This window comes from Ruditapes philippinarum, unplaced genomic scaffold (genome assembly GCF_026571515.1).
Source record: "Ruditapes philippinarum isolate M1 unplaced genomic scaffold, ASM2657151v2 ctg2926_1_1_1_1, whole genome shotgun sequence".
NCBI lineage: Eukaryota > Metazoa > Mollusca > Bivalvia > Venerida > Veneridae > Ruditapes > Ruditapes philippinarum.
In genome coordinates this window covers 57803-71317 of record NW_026866297.1, presented here as the reverse complement: position 1 = coordinate 71317, position 13515 = coordinate 57803, and the positions used below count along the sequence as shown (strand labels likewise).

Here is a 13515-nt window from a genome sequence, read left to right as displayed (position 1 = left end):
GACCTAATTTTATTTCATTTTGCAACATGTTTGTTATTGCAAAAACATTTTAAATTATGCATTACATATTGTTTAAAATATATATGAACTCATTATTACCATAATTAGATAAGGATGGTGTTCTTTTTTTCAGCAAGAAAAGTTTTAAACTATTCATTACTAGCTTTGGGAAACTAATCACGTGACATGTATACAAAATGGCGTCAGGATTATCAGAGGATGAATTTCATCGCATGCAGGTTGTTGACAAAATTGGGCATTGCCCTGAAATTGTTTTCAGAATATTTAGCAATGGTTATCATTACCATATGAAATGGTCTTATTATCAAACTGATTGCCAAAAGTTCTGATTGCATAAATGAAAAAAAGATCATTTGCATAAATTTGACACATCCCCCTTCATTTTCAACCAAATGATTATGATAAATTTTACAATGTTTACAATGAATTCCATGTATTTCTTTTCTTATAAAGTTAAATGTTCAGTTTCAAAGGTAGCCAAATTAATTCAGGGTGAATGGTTTGAACTATGTTACAGACTTTTATTTTCCTGCTGTCAATCTGTGGGAAAAAGACATAATTTACCCATACTGCCAGATAAAAGTTCTAGCCAAATATGAGTTGCATTCAGGAAGCCAATATGTGATATAAAAAATAAATTTAAAAAAAACCACAGTAGAAGACTTTACGAAATGTAAAGCAGTTGATCTTCCACTAATGTCAAACCCCTCACAGAGGTGTGCATGTCAAAATCACACAAAAGTTAAACAGAGTTGTTTAAAAAGAGGATAAAAGAATATTATAATTGTTAAAAACGGGACTGGAAAGCTAGGGTAAGACATGTTCAATGCATGCTATGGTTGCACTGAATTGGGGAAGGGAGAAGGGCAATCGCAGGGGGTAGGTGGTGCCATATAGGTATACCGTCCTAGGAAAGAATGAGAATTTAAAAACCTGTGATGATTGGCATTTGTTTTTAATTATGAAAATAATAATGAGTTTGTTACATGTATTTTGGATGGTCCAGTATTGGGAGTCACAAGATTTTTTTTTAGTTTTTCTTAAACAGGCTTAAATAATAATATATGATACATGTATATATATATTTTTTTACCAATGTCTCATATTACAAATGAGCATACCTCAGGGTGTATTTTTAGTCCACTGGGTCTTGCATTTATATATATCCCCGTACTGCCTCTTTCCGATCAGCTAACAGATTTTCCTACAATAACTGACAGTGAAATTATATTAAAAAAATTTCTCTTTCAATTCTGCAAATATTATCATTTTAGCTAATAAATGCACCAACTTTTTAAAATTTTACCTGAATTATTATTATGAATCGAGGACAAATCATTACTGACCCATTTTCCTGTTCTTCAAAATTTCACAACCACTTTTCAATCAGTTAACAAAATATAAACTGTACCACATAAAAATTGTCATACAATGTTAAAATATAATCAGTTATGAATTATGGAGAAATTTTGACAAACTCAACTTCAGATAAATGGTAATAAACAATTTTAACCTAATTATAATGCCATTTTTTAATCTTGATATCTATTTGCAGTGGTAAAGCTGTCACAATTAGGGTATGGATGTACATTTCAATTTGCATAACAGAAAAAGCATGTTCTCGAGAAATTTTTAGGATCTTAAGGTCTATATGACACCATTCTAGTGACTGCTTACTGAAAAGTTATCAGAGATAATGTTTTTCCTTGTTTAAGTGACTGTTACTTTACTGATGTATTACCTTCCAATTAAGAATTGTATGGTAAAATATGTACATATTAAAATTATAGCTTTTGAAGTGCAGTATATATTATGACTTCAAGATATTGAAACAGTTGTCCAACTTAATATCCATTTCAGCAGACTGACAAAAAACTGAGTCTGTAAATCAATTATTTTTAGAAAATTATTGCGATTTGTAACTGGCTAAATAAAGGATTAGTGGAAAACACACATTTCACATATTTTGAACTAAAATGCTAGCATTTTCTTTTTTATCGCCATAATTGACATTGCTGCTCATAAATGTAGTCAAGGTGAATGCAAGATGTGCTTACACTTTGGTTACATGACAAATAAGGTCAAAAATAAAAAAATTCTAGGGATGATTGAAAAGTGGTTGTGATTGAAAACTGGCAGTATGTGGATATTTGATGAATTTATTGGTCATGTTTTAAATCATTCATACATTTTATTTCAGAAAAGTCATCTGTTTGTTGCTGTTTCAGTTTTTATCTACAGTGATATTTTGTTCTTGTAGCTTCTTTAACTGTTCAGTATTCACTATTGATAATGATATTTGTTAATATCAGCGCCCCTCACTTTTGTTAATGCTTCGCATGTTGAAATTGTCATAGGTGTTGCTAGTTCAGATGTAACAGGTGTATGTTTCTTATCAGAATTCTGACTTTTGAACTTGGCTATACTGCCTGTTCACCAATTTTATTAAGCAATAAAACATTAACAAATGTTTGAAAAAACAAAGTTGATGCCATGTATGTTTACTACTAAAAAAATGTCTTGAAAGTGCTTCAGAAGTCAATTACAAAATTTAAACTTGGTATTCAGACAGACATCGATGGGTGCATGTAAGTATAAGTTTCTCTTAAAGAGTTTTTATACAAAATGTATACATGTGAGTTTTGGTTTTATATTTGCAGCTACAACTTATAGAGTTGAGAACAGCTAAGTACGAACTTGAAGCTACTAATAAGAAACAAGAAAGAGGTAAGACTTAACTTCTTGACATCCAAACACTTGTAATAATTTGTAATTTTTTTACACATTATAATGCAACAGAAATATTATTTTTCATAGTACCCTTTTCATGAACATCTTGTATTAAGACTTGCTGTTTGATAAGATATGATATTATGTCATGGTGGAAAAAAAGAATCTATATCTTCAGATGAGCCAAAATATTTAAAAAAAATCAAATTAAGAAAAAGAACTAAACTTTTAAGAAAAGAAAAAAAGATTCAAAATTTAATTATAAATTTACATGATATGTGATTTTGCAGTATATATCACCATATTTATACAGTGTGATTTAAACCCAGTAAGGGTTATTCTTGCATATTTTGACCCTTTTTTATTGTAAGTGCCTTTTGCAATGTATAAATTACTACCTTTGTTTCCTTCACAATATTTTACTTTTAAATACATTTTTAAAATTTTCATGAAAACTTGCATGAATCTGGAGGCATGCTGCTTTAAAGTTTCACATTATATAATAACAAAATTTCCATCCTGCCACCTATTTTGTATACATCAAATAAGAAATGTTAATAGCTGTTACTCACAATATGAATTATCTTATTTTTCTAACATGAAATGTGAAAGTTATCTTGGAAATTATATATAAATATTGTTATATAAAATGTTTGACCATCTTTTTGCTATTAATAGAAATCCAGAGTTTAAAAGATGCTGCTGAAACATCAGAGAAAGAGTTGCAGAAGGCACAGAAGGTAAATACAACATTATCTTCCTACTATCACCTATCTGCCAATGAAGTTAATAGATCTGTTTTTCATCTTTGACCTAACAAGACAGGTTGGAATTTCTTATTAGCTTGATTATTCGAAGAATAGTGCTGCTGTACTATTTCACCCAAGCATAGGTGGCAGCATTACATGTTGGTTAATGATTTATATGCAACTTCTTGTACAACATCATATCTTATCAACTATTGAAGATATTTTCTAATTACTTCACACACTTTTTTGAGATCATAATAGGTCACTGTTTAAGGTCCATAACTTTTACATGGTTTTTACCGAAATAACGGCGCTTTGTGAATTCAGAAAATTTCTGATGAAAGTTTTGCCTGCATCATCTACACTACTGAAAGTTTTCTCTTGAAACTTAGAAAATGTCTTTAGACAATTGTTGGGATCATAACCTCCCAATGCCCATAAAAGGTATACATCTTGGCATGAATTTTGAATCTTCAAAACTACTGAATACTGTATATCCACTTGAAACTTAATACATATCTTCATGATCATAATTGGGGGTCACTGTAAAAGGCCCATATCTCTTGGCTTGAAATTTGAATGAAATATGGCCCTTTGAAAAACATATAAATTTCTTTGGTCCATATCCAAGACTTCTTATAACTTATGTATTTTTTTTAATGAAACTTTATTTTTTGTTTATTGCTACATTAGCCAGGCCATTGTTTTCAAGTTCCGAGACTATTCAAGTGTGCTATATACTGACAGCTCCTGTTTTATATGTTCTTATTTTACATGAATATATTATTGTTATAAAGAGATTTTGAAAAAGTGCACAAGCAAATAAAAGGTCTAGGGTCTGGCTCTAAAAAAAGATAGGTAGAGATAGAGAACTTCACTGGTAGTGCGAAAATATTTAAGAATTATATTTTACATGCATGTAACATTTTGCTAGTTTAGCCTTTTGTTACAATTTTAAGAATATAACTTATAAAATGTAAAATTCCTGTAACAGAAAGGAGTTTAATTACATTAATTCTTATTTACACATGATTTTCAATTTCACTTGAAAGTATCTTAAATAAGACTCAAACCAATATGCCAAAAATTGACCTAAAAGATTCTGTATTTTGTATTTTTTTGATAGTAGAGAGCAAATATTGTAAAATCAATATGATACAATGCATTGTAATATTTAAAATTTTACAATTTGTGAGTTTATTGTTTTTACACTCAATAATTTTTTGAATATATTGATGCACAAATAAATGTATTTTCATGCTTAAGTTTTAATTATAACTGTTTTTATGATATATTTACAGGCCATCAACAAGAGCAAGAAAGCAAAGGTTTGTACATGATTTTTATTTAAACTTAGGTTATTAATATGTAAGTACATGTACTTGCTCACCCTCAACAATTAACTGAAACTACAAAGTTTTTGTCACTTATCCTTCCTAATCCAAAAGTTTTTGATTTTTGAAGATCGACAAAAGACAATGAATGTTAAGTAGTTACGCCTCTGTTTCAACGATCTTTTGTTGTGTTTTATTATATCAGGAGGTGGAAATGTTGTTGCAAGAAGCCGATAACTTACAAATGAAGTTACAAAGTCAAGAAGATGATTTTAGAGTGCAGAATCAAACATTAATGCAGGAACTTACTAATGTAAGTAAAAATTGCAATCTTTATATGTATTTATATTTTAGCCCGATGTAGGTGATATACTTTGGTTAAGTATTTACTCGCATGTTGGTATCTCAAAAATTACTGAACTGAATGGTTAGAAACTTCACACACTTATCTGAGAGCATAGTAGGAGGTCATTCTCCTAGGCTCATAATTTTGACATAGATTTTGACAGAATTATGGCCCTTTTTGAACTTACAAAATTTTACGTTATGCAGGCTCTTGTTTTACTATCAAACACTGAGAACAGTTGAGCATGCTGTCCTACTGACAGCTCTTGTTACATTAACTTATGCTACACTCATCATGAAAGGTAATTGTTTTCATTCTTTTGTAATATTTTATTCTTACACATGAAAAAATATCTTTTTCTTCATATTTACATTTCTTTCTTGTTAGCTCACCAGAGCCGAAGGCTCAGGGTGAGCTATTAGTATCAAAGGGGGATGCTCCGGCGTCCATCGTCCGTCGTCATGCGTCAACAATCGTCTTCTTCTCTGAAACTACTGGACAGATTTACTTCAAATTTTGTTTGTAGCATCCTTGTGACAGTCACACTTGAATTTGCTCATGTCCTTCCAATTGGCCCCTTTTAGGGGTCAGCAGAGCTAAAAATAGAAAAACCTTTAAACATCTTCTTCTACAGAACTAATAGATGGATGATCACCAAACTTTGTCTGTAGCATTCTTGGGTAGTGTTTTATCAAGTTTGCTCATATAAATTTGATTGGCCTCTTTTAGGGGTCTCTAGGGCTAAAAATAGAAAAACCTTTAAACATCTTCTTCTACAGAACTACTGGATGGATGATCACCAAACTTTGTCTGTAGCATTCTTGGGTAGTCTTTTATCAAGTTTGCTCATATTAATTTGATTAGCCCCTTTTAGGGGCCGCAAAAGCTAAAAATAGAAAAACCTTTAAACATTTATTTCTACAGAACTAATTGATGTATTATCACCAAACTTTGTTTGTAGCATTCTTAGGTAGTGTTTTATCAAGTTTGCTCATATTAATTTGATTGGCCCCTTTTAGGGGTCTCAGGGGCTAAAAATAGAAACACCTTTAAACATCTTCTTCTACAGAACTACTGGATGGATGATCACCAAACTTTGTCTGTAGCATTCTTGGGTAGTGTTTTATCAAGTTTGCTCATATTAATTTGATTGGCCCCTTTTAGGGGCAGCTAAAGCTAAAAATAGAAATACCGATAAATGTCTATTTCTAGAGAACTAATTGATTGATTACCAAACTTTGTCTGTAGCATTGTTGGGTAGTCTTTTATCAAGTTTGCTAATATTAGTTTGATTGGCCCCTTTTAGAGGTCTCTAGGGCTAAAAATAGAAAAACCTTTATACATCTTCTCCTACAGAACTAATTGATGGCTGATCTCCAAACTTTGTCTGTAGCATTCTCGGGTAGTGTTTTATCAATTTTGCTCATATTAATTTGATTGGCCCCTTTTAGGGGCCGCTAAAGCTAAAAATTGAAATACCTTTAAATGTCTATTTCTAGAGAACTAATTGATGGATGATCACCAAACTTTGTCTGTAGCATTCTTAGGTAGTCTTTTATCAAGTTTGCTCATATTATTTTGATTGGCCCCTTTTAGGGGCCGCTAAAGCTAAAAATAGAAATACCTTTAAATGTCTATTTCTAGAGAACTAATTGATGGATGATCACCAAACTTTGTCTGTAGCATTCTTAGGTAGTCTTTTATCAAGTTTGCTCATATTATTTTGATTGGCCCCTTTTAGGGGCCGCTTAAACTAAAAATAGAAATACCTTTAAATGTCTATTTCTACAGAACTAATGGATGGATGATCACCAAATTTTGTCTGTAGCATTGTTGGGTAGTCTTTTATCAAGTTTGCTCATATTATTTTGATTAGCCCCTTTTAGGGGCCGCTAAAATTAAAAATAGATATACATTTAAACGTCTATTGCTACAGAACTAATTGATGGATGATCACCAACTTTTGTCTATAGCATTCTCGGGTAGTCTTTTATTAAGTTTGCCCATATTAATTTGATTAGCCCCTTTTAGGGGCCACTAAAGCTAAAAATAGAATAATAGAAAAAAACCTTCGAACATCATTTCCTACTGAAATAATTGATAGATGATCACCAAACTTTGTAGCATTCTTAAGTAGTCTTTTATCAAGTTTGCTCATATTAATTTGATTAGCCCCTTTTAAGCTAAAGCTTAAATACCCCAGGTCATGGCATTTCTTCAAATTATTGTTTAAACATATTCTATGCTCAAATTTAATATTAGAATATATTGACATTCCAACACTGGAAAGCAGTTGTTTCTGGTGAGCGACTCAGGGCCATCATGGCCCTCTTGTTCTAATTATGTGCTTTATCTTGAATAATTAAAAAATTATTGGTTATAAAAGTGACAATGACTTGACTATGATGTATTGTTTATCATTTTGTTTAAATACCAGCTTGTATCAAGCAATGAAGACTTAGAGAAACAGTTGTCTGAGTTAAAGGAGAACAAGGGAGGTAATCAAGGAGCTAGTGAGGTGTCGTCACACTTGGAGGATGAAGTACGAAGGTTACAGGCGCAAAATGCTGCTTTACAGAAGAGTTTGTCAGGTAATTGTTCTGTATTTTATGAAGTTAATCACTTAGCTTTAATTTTAGTTTGGTAAAAGTAACGGTATTAATTTTTTGCCAGAAAAAATGTTCTTACACCATTGAAAATATAAGAAGCCAGGATATAAAATAAAGAAAAACAAATGTTTGTGAGAGTATGATGATTCTATTATTTTGTGCTATTTTACTGTGAGAAAATCTTACTGTAATCATAGTATTCGCCCATGTTTATGTTGATGATTTAATAGATACATGGAGGACACCTTGGGTGTCTATCTTAATTCTTATGCTTCAAAAAGTAGATCTTATGCATTACATATTCATGGTTGATTTAACTATTTACAAGTAAAAAGATATATAATGGTATCAAGAATTAATCAATTAGTTATTCAGTTATTAAAAATAAGTAATGAGACAAGTTATTAAAATCAAATTTTGTGATAAATCCTCTGACTTAAAGTGCTATTTTTGAACCATAGAATATTGAGTAAAGATCAACATTTAGATTATTGATTACATGTTGACACTTTAGGGTGTAATTTATTTTAAGTATTAAATGTTTTATTGACCAACACATTAATATATGTTTAGAAATGCAGTCCAAGACATTAAGTAAGAGTGAAAATGAAGATGACAGTGAGGCTGCAGAATCAGTGACAACATCTGATGGTAAGATACATTTTGTTAAGATACATGTATATGTAAAATGATTAAATGAATAATGCATATACATGTATATAAAAATTTACAATGAAATAAGTGTTAAGTTTGATTTTAAGCAATGACTGTTTTATTTGATTTGATGCACATGGAAACTTTGTGCTCTGTCACTCTTAAATTAAGTTTTAAACAACAGCCATCTGTCTTTAATTTTATAGGTCATTTGTTGCAAAAAAATTGATGAAATACCTACTTACTTGTCCCATCAACATATTTATTCTTATTTGATGTCCAAACATACATGTATGTAATGAGGGCATCCATGTAATTTAGACACATCTCTGGTCTTTAACTATTTATACATGTACTGTACACACAAAGTATATTAACAGAGAAGAAAGCATGCATTAATGGATAAAGTCAGGCAAGCTTGCACCGATATTGTAGGAATTTAATATGCATGATTTCACAAAAGGAAATTGTCAACAGACATCACACTCCTGCATTTAAAGCAATATGAGACAGGTCTCCTTTCTTAAAAAAGAAAAGATGGAACTCAAAACTACCAAATCATGCATATAGTTCTATGCCAGAATAATGCTAAAGCACCTGTTTTTGATTTTTTGATGCAATAATGTCTGCAGAATACCTCAGACTGTATTTGCTTTAAATGTGTCTTTGTGCTTCTGCAGATGTATGTGCACAAAGATGGTGTATTAACCATATAATATAAATATCCAAGGATTCAAAAATTTTGATACCATTTACTATAAAATACAGTCAGATAGATTAATTAAATCAGATGTAAAATGTAAGCTTTTGAAAACATGTCCGATGTAAAATGTAAACTTTAGGATGTAGGAATTGCGGAATAGTACCATAATGTGGATAAAACTGTAATACCACTTTTCCAGCACATGCTAGTTATTTGAAGAAAAAAAAAAATAAAAAGAAACAGTATTATAAGATTGTATTTTCTAATTTTTAGGTAACATAACAGATGTTGAAACATTACAGAAAAAAATTGATGGTAAGCAGTGTTTCACAATATTTTTCTTGTCCTTTAGTTTAGTTTATTCCAATCAATGATTGTAAAGTATTTTAGGAAATGTAAAAAGCTTTTAAATTATACATATGCAAGTATTATTTTGCACAATTTGTATCAATTTTCATACACAAGTAGTTTGTACTTGTAAAAATCCATGAATTGATGCACTGGCCCTTTAATAATAACAATCTTTAATCAATAATTTCTGAAAATTATCAAAAAAATATAGAAGTGAAAGGTTAATAATTTGAGAATATTTAAAGGGTTATATTTGATGTAAAAGCATGATTTTAATGTGTAATGATGCATGTTTGAAAAAAATATATTAGGGGAAAGGTACTGATATAAGAATTGAAAAGCAAAGTAACCATAAGCCGGCTGGCAGCTCTTTGACCAGGGCAGACCAAGATCAGCAGGCACCTCTGCGCACATGGTCTGCATTTTTCGCTATTCAAACACAGTGTTTCTTTTCCTTATATAACTGATACCGGAAAATGGCACCGTTCCCAATAGAAAATAGACAGCATCCGTGCAGTCTGATCAGGATCCATGCTGTTCGCTTAAAAACCCTATAACAAGTAGAGAAACTGATAGCGAACAGCATGGATCCTGATCTGACTGCACGGATGCGCAGGCTGGTCTGGATCCATGCTGGTCACAAACCCATTATGTTGGTTTTGTCATGACGCGGCTCATATGTACATGCACTGGTATATGTATGACACATTTAATTAGGTAACAAATTTATCATACTTTATCATTAAAGAATAATACTTTACTTTATTTTAGAACTGAAGTTGAGTGTAGACACTGAGGCTGAAGAAAAGAGGATGATCAAACAAAAACTCTCAGAAAATGAGGTAATAAAAGTTAATATTCAAGTCATTATGAAGGAGTGTGTAAGACATTTTTATTTTTTAATAAATTTGAAACTGCTGCTCTGCAAGTTTTGTGAAAATTTGTTTATTAATACAAGAGTTTAACTCCTTTTTTTTGGAAATAGTACAAGACTAGTGTGGATAAATGAGTTTATTTCAAAGTTTGATCAACCAGCACCCTATTGTATAAACATTGGTTAAAGTTGCATGTAGGGACTGATATTGGTTAGTTTAACCAGCAGTTAATTTTAACCATTTTGGTTATCTTGGTTTAATATAAACCATTTTGGTAAGTTAACCTTTTGGTTATCTTGGTTTATACAAGTAACTAACAAAATAAGTTTGTTAACCAAAGTTCATACAATGTGTGCTGATGGGAATTATGTTATCAATATGGCATATTAAGAGTTATGGCATGTTAAGAGTTGCTGTTGCTGATTGTTTGGTGGAAGAGTTAATAAAGAGATAAGAGGTTATCTATTTAGTTGTTAAGAGTTTCTCTCAACTTAAGTTTCATTGATTAGAGTTTTTTTTGTTTGTTTTATTTTTTTAATTAAATGATTTAATGCTTTTTAATAAAGGAGAGCCATAAAGAAGAAGTTAAAAGTTTGAAAGATGAATTAGAAAAGGTATTAAATTGCTTATTTTTCATTTTCATTAAAAAAACCCAAAACAACACCAGTTATAGTACACCACAAACTACAAAGAAAAGATAATATGATAAGCCTCAGTTATTGTACTTATCAATACTTTACAATCCATTATTCAGAACCTTTACATACATTATAGTCTGGGGCGTCCATGGTCGAGTGGTTAAAGTCGTTGACCACAGGGACTTTTGATTCTTTCATGTAAGAAAGCTATCCAGCTAGCTTACAGAACGGAAAGGCACCTAAGGTCTTCCTCCACCAGTAAAGCTGGAACATCGCCATATTACCTATACTGTGTCGGTGTGACGTAAAACCCAATCAAACAAAAACATTATAGTCTAATCAGAATGTATATGTATATACATTGATGCTAAATATATGCACTTTAATATCAAATTTCCCTATACATGTATTTACAATGAATATTTCCAATTTAAAAGCATGACTTTTCCACTTTTTCTATGTAGAAGTTAAGGGTTATAAAACACAAATTTTTTGTACTGATATTTATATACAGTAAGCTCAACTTATAACAATACCTCTTTTTAATGATATAATGCTTATAATGATACTGTTGCCATGGTCCTAACACTTGTTTTCATATTGGTTGCCTCTCGGATATAATGATATCCAGTTATAACAAATATAAGCCGGGTCACGACAAAAACCAACATAATGGGTTTGCAACCACCAGCCTGCGCATCCGCGCAGTCTAATCAGGATCCATGCTGTTTGCTGTCAGTTTCTCTACTTGTTAAGGGTTTGTAAGCGAACAGCATGGATCCTGATCAGACTGCGTGGATCCATGCTGGTCGCAAACCCATTATATTGGTTTTGTCATGACGCAGCTCATATAATTATAGGTGGTCCCCTAAATATCATTAAAAGCTCAGTTTATTGAAGGAACCTAATTAGCTTGAGTATTTTTTCATTCAAAACATACTATTGTAATTGTTTCTTCTTAAACTTTGTAAATAAATGTTTTCTTCCAATGTATTACAGTTGACTGAAAAGTTAAAAAAGAAGCAAGAAAGGTAGGAAAAAGTTTAGACACCATTTTTTAGCTCGTCTGTTTCAAAGAAAAAACTGGGTTATTATGAATGTTGCCTAATCGTTGTCTTTGTGCAAAAACTTTAATATAGCCCATTATTTAAACATTTCAAAGTTGTCAACATGAAACTTGGTATACTTGCTTATCATGACAACGTGAAGTTTTTAGACAAGGGGCATAATTCTGAAAGCAATATTTTTAGACTTGTGCCCTTTTTTTAACTTAGAATTTTTACAGACAAGGCAGTGCATATTGTGTTCATTATTGTAATCAGATAACGATACCTTATAACTAGTAATATGTAAGATAAGCTTCCTTATAGCAATAAGATGAAACTAACGATAAATTATTTTGCGTGTATGTTGGACTTATTTATTTAAAGTAGATATATAAACGTTATTTTGAAAACAAGTTTTTTGCCTGCTTAGTCTCCAGATTTATCGGTAGAGTTGTGATTACTTTAATGATTTTTTTTTGTCTGTCATGATTTTAATTTCATGTTTAACCTTTCGGTTTGACATTTTCATCACATTTTGTCTTATTTTATTTCAGTTATGTGCAGTTACAAGGAGAAAAAGAAAGCTCTTTCAGAGATCTAAAGTAAATATTCAGACTGTCAAATCTATAAAAATTGTAATAATCATAATGTTGCATATAGTCCCACTCATTGGGTTTGTTTTAAATTTGATTACTTGAATGAATCTCTGGTATTACATTTTATTTCAAAATTTAAACTGTTTGTTAAAGAAAATGGAGATAATCATTCAAATTTTGTTGATGTCGCTAGCGTAAGGTATTACCTTTAGAACGTTTTTGGGAGTTTTCATATGGACATATAGCAAAATAAAAACTGTTAAATAGAATGTCTTTAAACTTGGCATGTTGTTGGAATATGATAACAGAAACATTTTAAGTGAAAAAAAAAAATTGGGGTGACCATTCTCATTTTTGCATTATCTGCCCTTGAATTGGACATTTTTGCTAAATTCAAGGGCAGATAGTAGGTTGAGATATATAAATATTTCAAATCCAACAAAGACTGGTTTTAACCTTAACTACAAATTTGCTCCTAACTATTCATTGGTTTGATTACTTCTCACAAGTTCTACTTAATAGAAAGAGCATCAAAACACAAGGCTATCTGATTTTTACGAGGGGGTGTAGCCCCCGAGTATTTATCAGATAGCCGAGTGTTTTGATAATCTTTCTGTTATGTATCATAGTCAAACATAAAAACACGCTCCCTATTGTCACAATATGAATTCCTGGAAAAAGTAACCAATGAACGAGCATCTGAATATGATATTTCTGTCGCTTTCCCTTTCTCTGTGATCACAATAAGTAAACCCCAGCAAAAATGAGCCAATCATGGGCATGCTCAGCCTCTGGAGTGCAGGTAACTAATACTTGCACTCCAGTAAAAGCACTGTGCATGTGTTTGTACGAGTATTATTATG

The 13515-nt window shown here is 31.1% G+C and overlaps 1 protein-coding gene across 2 annotated transcripts in view; it reads left to right on the top strand.

The window, feature by feature from the left end:
* Nucleotides 1-109: 109 nt before the first annotated feature.
* Nucleotides 110-13515, top strand: part of LOC132732051 (GRIP1-associated protein 1-like) — a 46904-nt gene continuing 33498 nt past the window's right edge. For both annotated transcript variants that reach the window (XM_060718398.1, XM_060718397.1), the window contains exons 1-12: nt 110-239; nt 2682-2748; nt 3430-3491; nt 4802-4828; nt 5040-5147; nt 7618-7771; nt 8363-8440; nt 9420-9461; nt 10269-10339; nt 10939-10986; nt 12010-12041; nt 12611-12658. In XM_060718398.1, the coding sequence (XP_060574381.1) occupies nt 198-239; nt 2682-2748; nt 3430-3491; nt 4802-4828; nt 5040-5147; nt 7618-7771; nt 8363-8440; nt 9420-9461; nt 10269-10339; nt 10939-10986; nt 12010-12041; nt 12611-12658 (779 nt within the window). In that variant the 5' untranslated portion in view covers nt 110-197. The remainder of the gene's footprint in view (nt 240-2681; nt 2749-3429; nt 3492-4801; nt 4829-5039; nt 5148-7617; nt 7772-8362; nt 8441-9419; nt 9462-10268; nt 10340-10938; nt 10987-12009; nt 12042-12610; nt 12659-13515) is intronic.